Consider the following 11,870-nt stretch of genomic DNA (forward strand, 5'->3'; position numbering starts at 1 on the left):
TAATTGTCTAAGTCCAGCATAATCTTCTTTTTCTTTTGTGTGTGTCTGGTTCCTTTTCTCAGTAAGAGCTTCTCAGCAGCTCCACATCTTTTCAGAGCCACAGTGTTGAGTTGTTGTCTCACAGTGGAAGCATAAACACAAAAGGCTGTGGAATTATTTTTTTTCAGATCTGAATCAGGAAGTGGTGCTTGAAAAAAAGCTTTATTACTTTTTATCTGAGGCTGTACCAGCTCCTGTATGTTGTTGTTTTTTTCAGTTCCAGTTTGAAAAGAACTTTAAGATGGAGTATAAAATGTAGGGTTGTTTCAGAACACAGTATCACTTTTGGAATGTTTTAGGTTTCCAATAGACAAGAACAACAGTGGTGGACTTTCTTGCACAAGCCCCTTAAACACTACTTGACTCCAAAATAATAGTCATGAATATCTCCTATACATATTTATATTTCCAGTGCCTCCTATACACTCATCCACACTCAGGTTTCTAAATAAATGCAGGCCTCCTGGCTTCTTTGTTCATGAAGCTATCTCTTGGTGCCAAGGCACCATTCAGTGCAATAGTAGTCATTTTTCACACAGAAGGGTTAGTCATCTTGTTTCGACATCCCGTGAGGAGAGCTCCTGGGGTCTCATATCAATGAGGGTTCACATCAAATCATTATGAAAGAATAGCAGCATACTTCTCTTTCCTCTTTCACTTTCTCTATGAAGACTTCTTTATTGGAGTAGAACACATCTGTAGCAATATTTTTTCAGCTCCTTCAATTCTGTTTTTGAAGCTGGTTAAATGTTCTGCCCTTTATGTTCCATATAATTACATTCAGTAATGTCGACATCAGGGTCCTGGGGCAGCCAGTTCATTGTTTTAAGAAAAGCCACTTTCTTTTGTATGGCATTACTTTGTGCCACAATTCTGTGTGCGCAAGGATACTTTGAGCAAGCAAGAAGGTTTCTGTGCCCACGCGCAGATATATTGTATGGAACGCCAAGAGGGTCAAAAAATGACATCTAAAAGACGCGTTTACTTTATAAAACGCCGAAAAATAAGTCGTTTCTCCTGAAGTGGCGCCATTAATTATGCTGTAAAAGTATAAATACCGGCATTCTTATGCCATTAAAATACAGCTGATTTGAACCTCCAGGACGCCTTATTTTACGCTGTTCCAAAGCCAAACCAACGGCGTTAAAAGCGGCGTTTTAAAATAAGATTATGAACTATACCTGCCGGTCCTGAAAGCCAATCCATTTGAACTTAATTTGTCCAATCACTGACTGAGAAGGTCAGACCAACTCAGATCACTACAGAGCTCATTCATCTGCTCATAAACATGGTCTGGATGGCAATGGTTTATCAATTACAGACTAGTCCACCTTTTTCTCTGCATACCTTTTTTTAATTCCCAATTTCACCCTGTTTTTCAATGGTCATGACCCCCACAGGACCACAACAGAGCAGGTATGATTTGGGATTGGAGATAAAGTATGAAACAGGTGGACTACCGTCTGTAATTGTTGAACTACAAATATGCTCCTGTGTGGTCAGTGGAGCTGATATAATGGGCAATGAGTGTAGACACAATGTAGATGTTCCTAATCTAGTGATAGTTCAAACACAGATTGGAATGACCACTTCAGAGCAAGAGGAAGAATCACTGAGAGGAATGAAGACCCAAACAGGAACCCATTCCCTTCTGGTACTTAACCAGGCTTTCAGTAGTGTACAGTACTCTTGTTGTGAGGAGCAGACAGAGTATGATATTCTCCTTTAGTGAAGGTAGAACATCAGCATTCAGATTTTCCCCCACTCAATTGTAAGAGTCCTTGGGTTTATGAAACAAGCTTTATAGGTGGTAATAATAATTATAATTTTAAAATAGTTTTCATATTATTATTATTGTTATTATTATTATTATTATTATTATTATAATTATTATCCGTAAACCATGGATCCAGGATTATATATATATTCTCCTACAAGAGTACATAAAAATCAACACTTGCAAATTATTTATTTATTTTAAAATTATTATTTATTTATTAAAGGCTTGTGATTGTATTAGGTTTGTGTATATTTATTTCAGTTAATGTAATTCAAATTTCAAACTTCATCCCAGTCTTTTGTCATTTTATTGTAACTCTTGTGTAGAATTACAAATAATAGTTGTAATTTTATTCAACAAAAAATATCCTGAAAATGGCAAACGAGAATAATTTCTTTGCCACTGCATTTGTTAGGAGTTCCATCGAGGAGAAAGGGCTGCAAAAGCATATACATCGATTTGTTCTGTTCCTGGGGATAATACTGTATCCAAAAGTGTGAGTGTTTTACTACTGAATTTTGACTACTGTAAAAAATTTTATTTGAATTTCTATTATATGTTGCAAAAAAACTAGTTGTACACTTAATGCCATGTCTTACTTGATTTGACATTCAGACACAAATCAATGCTTTGGCAGCATTTAATGGACCGTGCATGGTATTTTTTGGATTTCAGCCCACACAAACCAGCTAAGGATATTTTCTGAGTAAAGAGTGAAGCAAGTTTGGAAGTCGCTAAATGCCCTTAACGTAAATGTAAATGTATATGAAAATGCTTTTTGAGTTAAAGTTATATATAACTTAGAACAGTCTATGAAAGGAAAAGATGACTCAGTGTCCCTGTTATCTCCCGCCTGGCCTACAGGAAGCGAAGTGAAAACTGGCAAATTTCAAAAGGTTCGACCCAGCTAACCCATATCCACTTTGATCACGAGCTGATTAGAGACTGTTCAGCAAACATCATTTGTTGATGCCTGGTGTTGTAGAGCTCCCATTGTTTATGCTTCTCAGCTGGCGCCACACAAAGCGGCTCAGTGGGGAAAGGCTCAAATAGATGTCAGTTTAAAGAGGGGGAGAAAGACGTGGGCTTACTCGAAATGAGCATGTACTTTTCTGCATACTGATCATCTCACTTTGATGAAGAGATTCCCTCCCTCCATCTCACTCTCCTTCTCTCCCTCCCTCTCTTCTTGCATCGTTCCCTGGCACTGTTGAAATCTCCAGGCATTGACTTGATCCAACTGTTTTACCAATTCTAGGATGTCACAAAAGGTTCCTCTTCTTTCACTTCTCATCTATGGCCTTTCCACCTTCTTCCTGCCAGCCGAACAAATGAAAAAGATGTTCCTGACTGTAGCATGTTTTGTTTTCCTATTCAGAGTAACAAAAAAAAACCCTGTATTTTAACAGCATGGGACAAAACAAGCACTTAATCGTCCTCCTTCAGCCATTACTTTGGGCATAGCCCTTTATGGGACTGTGCCTGGAATCTTTTGAGTATCCCTTCCGCCAGATCCTTGTAACTGATAAGGGAGAACAAGTCTAATCAGCTCAGCTTCGAATAGCGGCTGAGCTGCTATTGGGCAGCAGCTGGGCAGAGCAGAGTGTTAGTGACAGCTAATGCTCCTTGATAAAGACAAAATATCAAGCCGGGTTTAAAAAAAAAAAAAAAAATGGGATTGTGATTCGTGGTGCGTACCGCCTGTCTGGACAGTATTCTCCTGTGTTTTTTGGCTTACGCCGTATCAGCTGCTCTCTGACCTGCTCACAACAGGCACCCCCGCTGTTTCGAGGGAACTTTCCTGAAGATAAGACATTACCCACTAGGCCCTGCTGGCGATAACCTTTAGCGTGGCAGTTCGGATTCTCCAGCTAATTACCAAGAAGTAAACAAAACCGCAGGTCTGCGCTGCAAATGTGCTCCTAATGAAGCAGTGGGTGGAGGAAACTAGGAGAGACGAACTTTGTTTCCAGGACTAATTTAATCCAGGCTACACTATTGTGGAAATAAATTTACAGAAGCCCAGGCTTTGTAATGTATGGCCAGCTAATAAACACCAATTTTACTTACATCCTGCAGCAGAAGTCTCTGGAAGAGTATTTTCTCATTTAAAGATTAAGAAACGCCTCTTCTGAGGACAGATTCAAGAATAAATGATGCGCATAGCGTAAGGTCAACATGCCTAACGCAGTGTGTAGGCTAAAATTGTATGACAGTACGCTACTTGACTCTTCTCACTTTTGGTACATGGTACCGCGTTCGTTTTTCATTACCACAGCCTCCTTCTCCAAAATGTACATGGTGACATTTTTAAAAATACCATCTCTAACAGGAACAGTTGGCTTTGGAAACCACGACAGTGGTGGAGGTAACATTTAAGCATTGTTTATTCATTATGTATTTACTTGTTGTTATTGTTTTTTGCAACTAAACATGAGCCATGCGTCAGTTCAGACAAATTGGAATATGTGTTTTTCTTTTCATCAGCTACAAATATTACAAGCTGCCATTGTGAGTCGGATAAAAACAAATCTGATCATTACTGTAGCCTGGAGACTTTACAAATGGCTAGTTTGTGCTGGATGTCTGCATTGCGATGTGTAGTGAGAATTCTCTCTAGCCAATCTGTGCTCTGCAAGGCTTACATGTCAAGTTTCAGTCCCTAATCTGCTTGCTTGTAACCAAAAGCGAGCAGGTACTAAAAAAAAAAAAGATGTATCAGATGCCAAACTTGCCTAATGGAAAATCAAAAATGGTGAATATGTTCAAATGCGGTAGTGTAATTAATATGCAGTGGAAAGGTAACACAATAGTAGTGTAAGGTATTGTTCAATATCTTTGGGATGATTTAAAGTGGTGTTTGTGATCCAGATTAATTATATAATATCAGAACCTGACCCATAGAACTGCTGTTGTGGCTGCCATCAAACTTTCACAGCAATGTTCCAACATCTAATTTTAAACCTTCCCAGAAGAGAAGAGGCTGTGACTGCAGGAAAAGGGGGGGGCAAGCCCCTTTTTTGATATCTTTCATTTCAGATAAAAAATATTTGGTGAGCAGGTGTTGGCAAACGTGTAGTGTGTTTATTAGCCTGTAGATCAGAAGCTATGCTAGCAGCCAGGATTGGTTGACACCACAGGGATTTGTGTGATGTATTTGTTTAACGCATGCTGGGTGCTGCAGTGAGAGAACAGAGAAGGGTTTCATTCTGCACTGTGGGAATGTTGCATAACACAAATAAATAATAATTAAGTACAATTTAAAATTATGCTGGTCATCGTTCATGAGCCTCGATGATGCCTTCATAAGCCTTTCATGACAGCTGACACCAGCATCTATGACAGCTTTCAACAAGTGTCTTTTATTGTACGATTTTCTAGGGTGAAGCATTCACACCAACTGACATTTGCTGAAAAAAACCATTGCAGATGTTCTAAAAGGCCTATGTAAGTGTGCTATAGCTTTATCAAGGACGGCCAACAATAAATGACCTTTAATGTTTAAGTAGAGTATTAATACTTAGCCTGTTAGTGTGCTGCCACCATACGCAGCCCTTCGTCCACTCCTTTGGACAGTAACATTGTTTGCAGAGGTAAACATACACTAAAAATAGAGCTAATTTGTGTTTAATTGTTGCTAACCTCATCTCATGTCTCCATGTTTCCTGACGCAGGGTCGGTGAAGACACACTGTGTTACTATGGAAACAAGGCCACTCCGGAACCCATCCGCCTGAAAGCGGGTTTGTTCACTCTCGCTCTGAGCTCTCTTCACACACGCTAAAGTGTGGGCTCTCGTTCAAGACGGGCATCTCTCTGTCATGCCCCCCCCACCCCACCTTTGTCTCTGTTTTTTTCTTCCTCACCATCCCACAGACCATATCTGTGTCTCAGTTTATCTATGCATCGATGTCTATTAGTCATTCTCTGTGTGCACGTGTGAAAGAGATGGAGAGAACGAGAAGTGATAATAAAATGTAATGTGCTAGCCCCCCACCCCCACAAACACAAATACCTTATGTGACAGAAATATAAGCAATATTCAGCAGTCATCCTTGTTGTCTGTGTGTGTGTGTGTTGGGGGGCTTCAGCAGGAATCTATGCGCTGAGTAATGCTCTGCTGGAGACCCCCTGGAGGAAGTTGCAGCACGGCAAACGGCTCTTCACCAGTGTAGTGAACAGAACACTGCCCCCTGAAGGACTAGTCCAAGAACTGTTACACATCCTCAACGACGAGGAACTGTGAGTCTCTCTCGCGCTCTCTCTCACTCTGTCTTTGCCGCTCTGTATCTCTCACTGTTTTTGTTCCTATTCACTCTCTGTTTCTGTAGCTTCTGTTTTTTTCCCCTGTGTACCTGAAAACCCCACACACACACACACACACACACACACAATTACATTAAAAAAGAATATTCATAAAAATATTCTTCTGTATTTACCGAATCCAGTCTTTTCTTATGGTTAGTCCCCAATGCTGTCAGCCAGTTTATTACGGTATTATTACTATATATTTTTATTATTATTATTATATTTTTGTACTTATTTCATTTTCTCAGATAGCTTGTTTTTCAGGCAGATTTGAGTGGTTGCCAGATGTCTGTCATTTTTAATAATTTCAATATAACTCCAAGGAAATTAAATAAATGAAGAGTAGAGTCTGATAGATGCGCAGTATGGTATCTCTCTCTCTGTCTCTCTCTCTCTCTCTCTCTCTCTCTCTCTCTCTCTCTCTCTCTCTCTCTCCCTCTCTGTCTCTCTTTCTTGTCCACTTTGATCTTGGTGGCTTCTTGAGGCGCAGAAAGGGAAAGTTATTGTAGAATTTCTTTGAACAGGAAGATTTTAACAGAACGCTGTTCTGAAAGGGTTTTACAGATTCTTTGATTTTTGTAAGGTGAACATCTCGCTGTGTTATCTCAGGACAGCAATAATGAATTTCCACTGTCCTTCATGATTGGGAAACTTCTGAAGCTTTTGCTGAACATGTGAAGAGTGCAGAAACTTGGGCTGACTTACCTTCTAGACATCAATTACATTCTAAAAGTTTTTAGATACCCCTTTAAACACGTGCCCATTGGGGTCACAGACGTTCAGGTGCATACACAGTTTGTATCATCCGAGTAGAATAGCGTGAAATGAAATTGGACGCTCTGGAGCTGCTACATGTGAGATTAGGTTTTCAATGCTCAGTGACAAGCGTCAACTACAGGAGTGTAAGTGTGGACCACTGGAACTGAGTTCTCTTAAGTGAATAAGTGCCGTCCAATTCCTTTGAGATGGTTTGTGGCCTAGTGTACTTGGTGTAAAATGTATACAATCAGACCCTCCCAGCAATGTTCCAAACGCCTTTCCAGAGAATAGATGATGTTACTTCAGCAAAGGAAGGACAAATTCCCAATTGGTTTTAGAAGAAGTGGAACAGTAAATCTCCATATTGCAGAAGACCAGAGGCGAACAAATCTTTGTACATGACCATGTGACCTTTCTACACCCTCCTGACCTCCACCCCTGAGCCAAGAGCCAAGGTCTTCATTTAACCATAGCTGGAAAATTTCTATTTAAAAAAGAATTGGTCTTTATTTAAATGCCATATTGATTAACTGTTTAAAAATCCTGAGGGAATAAGAGGCCCTACATTTACTACATTCATTATCTCTGAAGGTGAGGCAAGGTGCTCCAGGGAATACAGAAGCTACGCTGGCTTTTATTAACCACTAACTGCAGACACCAACACCATTGATTTCCAGTGAAGGGGCACGGAAAAAGACTTGGTATTATTATGTAGTTTGTTCCCGTTTGCTGCAGTAACAGCCTCTAATCTCTTGGGAAGCCTTTACTCTAGATGTTGGAACTCGGCTGTAAATGTTTGATGGCAGCCACGAGAACATTAAGAAAGACAGGTATTAACTGTGGGTGATTAGTTTTAGCACTCATTCTATCATCCTTCCATTACATAGAATGCTGTCCAGTGCCTCACAGTCCAGTGCGGGGGGGCCGAACTCTGGCCAACTCTTGGCATTGAGCATGGTGACCTTTGGACTCATATGCAACTCGTGTTTTTCTAAGCAAAGCATTAGAGGTCTATGGCCAAATAGCACTAAAAAGCTTCTTTTGATCTCTACTGGTTCACTTACATTGCTCTCTCTCACTCTCTCTCAGACACACCCCAGACCCCATGCAGGAGAGTCAGGGGGAGGGCTACAGTAAGGCCATGCTTCAGGCTTTGTCAGCAGTGTGTGTACGCTCACCGGGATATGGAACCAGGTTGGTACTCGTATATTCTCATTCTTACACATGGTCTCTTTGTAGAAGTGAGTCTATAGAGCTCATACACCCACCTCTAATTTATTATCTCAGAAATATTGGCACCTTGCATACAAGGATTGTCGCTGGGGTGGTCCCTTCAGGGTATATCTTCACTTACAGAACATAACATATTCTACTGCAGTTGCGCCATCTTGATCCCAGGCTTTATATCTGATTTTCTCTATTGTCTAAGACTTGGCCCTGTTTTTGGGAGATTGCGATTTCAGTTCCTGACTTTGCTGATATAAGGATGTATCATGAAAATACAGCTACAATGTCTGAAAAGTGCCAGAAATAAAATTGCAGCTGGGCCTGGATAATATTAGCAACCAGTGACGTAGGTAAAAGTGGATGTCCTCTTTAGTGTGTCAACGGGGGGGGCACTTTACTTTTATTTTGTCAATCGGGGTGACGCACCTTTCACGCTTCACAAAATCTAAGCTGTGGCATTGTGTCCCATGTTTTGCCCTCAGTCGTGCAACAGGTCCACCTTGCAGTGAATTTACAGTGGCCTTGGTCCTGTTTTTGACCTGTTGGACCTGTGGCCACACCCCTGAGTCAGAATATTCAAAGAAATAAAGTAAGAATGTTTTGAGAATAAAGTCTGAATTTTTTTTTGGGGAGGGGGGGGGGGATCTAAATATTCTGACTATATCTTACAGCAACTAAAAATTCTCCATGAGAGATTTAGCCTTAAAATCTTAGTCCTTTGCCCACAATCAGCAGAGCAGGAGAGTAGGTTTGCATTGTGATTAGACACAACAAATGCAGCCAGAAATGCGTTTTATTTTCAAGCAAATTATTCAGTCAAAAATTCCAATTGATCTGTTGTTGTCACAATTTTATTCTCAAGAAAGAATGTTTAAAACATTATAGCTGTTTGTGGTTGTGTGTGTGTTTGACAGTCAAATGGATGAAGAGAATTCTTCTTTAAAGATTGGTGGGACCTTAAATTTGGCAAAATTTTAAAGGGTGCCATGATCAAAAACATGTTGAGAAACACTGTTGGACAATGTGGGCATATCTTAGTGAATGTAAGACATCTGGTGTATTGTGTTCTCCTGCAAGCGTGTCTAGCTTCAGTGACGAGTTCAGCCTTGCGTGTTATCTCCAAAGCAACAGTGGGCATTTCCAGCAAGCTAATTTGCTCTTTTATGGTTTCCATGGACACCTCTAGTTGTTAAAAGCTTTGAACTTTATGACATCTCTAAAGAAATCGACTCATGGTTTATTATAAATATTGGGCACCTGTTTTAGTCGCGCTTCTCTTCTTCCTTCTTCAGAGCCAACACAGTCATCCTGATCGACAGCGAGGACAATGTGAGCTTCACCGAGCGCACCATGCTGAACTGTGACATCACACAGTGGAAAACCCAATCCTTTCACTTCAAACTCCAGCAATGAGGGTCCAGTCTAAGCCACCTCCCCCCTTCAGTCTGTGCCTTTGAACCCTAGAGCCATGCAGCACCACTGTCCACACACAAACGAGCAAATACATTTTGCCCTCAGACTCCTCTTCTTTCCTCTGCTGGGGAGTCCTTGATTCCAGTCACCACTTGGACTTTTGAGAAAGCTTCCTATGAATCCTGTAGTCATAATTCTTTAAAATGCATTTATAAGGTGTTATAATGCATGGCATAATCTTATATAGTGATAATAAACTGAATAAACATCACTGAACACGAGTATATGATTTTATAGTTTTATAATATACAGTAATAAACATTAACAAGATTGTGGTCAGCATTGTTCTTATGAGCACATTATAATGCTTTATGACGCCTGATTTTATGATGTCTTGTACACTGGTTTCATGAACTATTTTAAAGTAACTAACTGCTTAGAAACATTTATGCCAGATATAATGAATGGTGTCATATATGCCATATAATATACCTTATGAATGCAGTTCTAAAGCCGTATGCATACAGGTTTAATAGGAAGTGTAAAGAGTTTTTAACTGCACTGTTCTCTGTTTAGTTTCACATGGAAGTAGAGCAGAGGGCTATGATATCTGTGACAAAGAGTTATTTATGGTGCACTGACAGTACCAACATCAAAGCCTCTGTTTATCATTAGATGTGAGAAAGGTCTTTAATGAGGATCATCTTTACTTGCCAAAGACAGAATGCTTTGCTTGCAATTGGGAGAAAATAATAAAACATTTTTGATATGTAGAACTAATTCTAGCCCTTTGGTTCTGTCCACAATTTTTTGGAATGCATAGTTTAACCTATACATACACTATATGTCCCAAGCTTTGTGTATATGTCTAATTTTCTTGGAAAGCTTTCCAATAGGTGCTGGAACAGTGCTGAGTACATTCAACGACCAGAGTGTTAATGAGATCAAGTACAGATGTTGGTTCCACTGATCCACTCCTCTGTGTTTGTGGGGCTTTATACACTTACTGACCTGGGATTGGGCATGCTGACCTCAGGCTGTACTTTACTGTTGGTCAATGCTTTTCCATGGCAATAGGTTTTGTATAATATGGATATTTTTCAAGGCATGAAATGGTTAATTCACTATCAGGAAATTTTGGATATATAGTGAAGCATGTCCTTAACTCAGGAACAGCACATCTGCAGCTCTTACCACAGGAACTTTTCTTTCTGGCCCAGGTTTACTGTAAACACACTCAACATTAAACCTTGTTTTGGTGATTGAATAGTAACCGTGTTTATATTTCTCTTCCGTTCCAGACAATTCTCTAAGTTGTCATTGATCATGATATGTCCTGAGTTTAATTCAGTAAAAAGCTGATGCAACTTGAGTGACTCGCCATTGATTATGGGGCAGCAGAATGTTTCTGGACAGACTTTTAATGAAGTTGTGGATTTATGTTGTGTGCAGAGCAGGACAGAGCAGCAACTTGAGCACGCAAATGCATTTGACTCAATTGAGTCGCCTTCTGACAGCCTGCCCAGAGCCAAGTCCTCAGAGACAAGGACTTGAGACTCGAGTCACATGTTATATGATTTGAAACTGAAGTTGAGTTGTCCTTCACTGACTGAAAACGTCACTTGGAATCTGGACTCCAAAACTGGATTCATAATTGATTGACTTGAAACTGGATTCACAATTGATTGACTCAAAACTAAATTCACAATTGATTGACTTGAAACTGGATTCACAATTGATTGACTCAAAACTGGACTCAGATTTGACTGACTCAACTGGATTGAGAATTGATTGACTCAAAACTGGATTCAGAATTGATTGACTCAAAACTGGACTCAGAATTGATTGACTCAAAACTGGATTCAGAATTGATTGACTCAAAACTGGACTCAGAATTGATTGACTCAACTGGATTCAGAATTCACTGACTCAAAACTGGATTCACAATTGATTGATTCAAAACTGAATTCACAATTGATTGACTTGAAACTGGATTCACAATTGATTGACTCAAAACTGGACTCAGAATTGATTGACTCAAAACTGGACTCAGATTTGACTGACTCAACTGGACTGAGAATTGATTGACTCAAAACTGGATTGAGAATTGATTGACTCAAAACTGGACTCAGAATTGATTGACTCAAAACTGGACTCAGAATTGATTGACTCAAAACTGGACTCAGAATTGATTGACTCAAAACTGGACTCAGAATTGATTGACTCAAAACTGGACTCAGAATTGATTGACTCAAAACTGGATTCACAATTGATTGACTCAAAACTGGACTCAGAATTCACTGACTCAAAACTGGATTCACAATTGATTGACTCAAAACTTGATT

General features: G+C 39.8%; 1 protein-coding gene across 7 annotated transcripts in view; it reads left to right on the forward strand.

The window, feature by feature from the left end:
* Positions 1-11,841, forward strand: part of LOC136676435 (transport and Golgi organization protein 2 homolog) — a 40,553-nt gene extending 28,712 nt beyond the window's left edge. For 4 of the 7 annotated variants that reach the window (XM_066653457.1, XM_066653455.1, XM_066653456.1 and 1 more), the window contains exons 6-10: positions 5,201-5,266; positions 5,494-5,561; positions 5,910-6,060; positions 7,975-8,079; positions 9,405-11,841. In XM_066653457.1, coding sequence (XP_066509554.1) covers positions 5,201-5,266; positions 5,494-5,561; positions 5,910-6,060; positions 7,975-8,079; positions 9,405-9,525 — 511 coding nt within the window. In that variant the 3' untranslated portion in view covers positions 9,526-11,841. The remainder of the gene's footprint in view (positions 1-5,200; positions 5,267-5,493; positions 5,562-5,909; positions 6,061-7,974; positions 8,080-9,404) is intronic. The other 3 variants (XM_066653459.1, XM_066653460.1, XM_066653461.1) reach the window with 3 other exon arrangements.
* Positions 11,842-11,870: the final 29 nt, after the last annotated feature.

The sequence above is a fragment of the Hoplias malabaricus genome, chromosome X2 (assembly GCF_029633855.1).
Source record: "Hoplias malabaricus isolate fHopMal1 chromosome X2, fHopMal1.hap1, whole genome shotgun sequence".
Taxonomy (NCBI): Eukaryota; Metazoa; Chordata; class Actinopteri; order Characiformes; family Erythrinidae; genus Hoplias; species Hoplias malabaricus.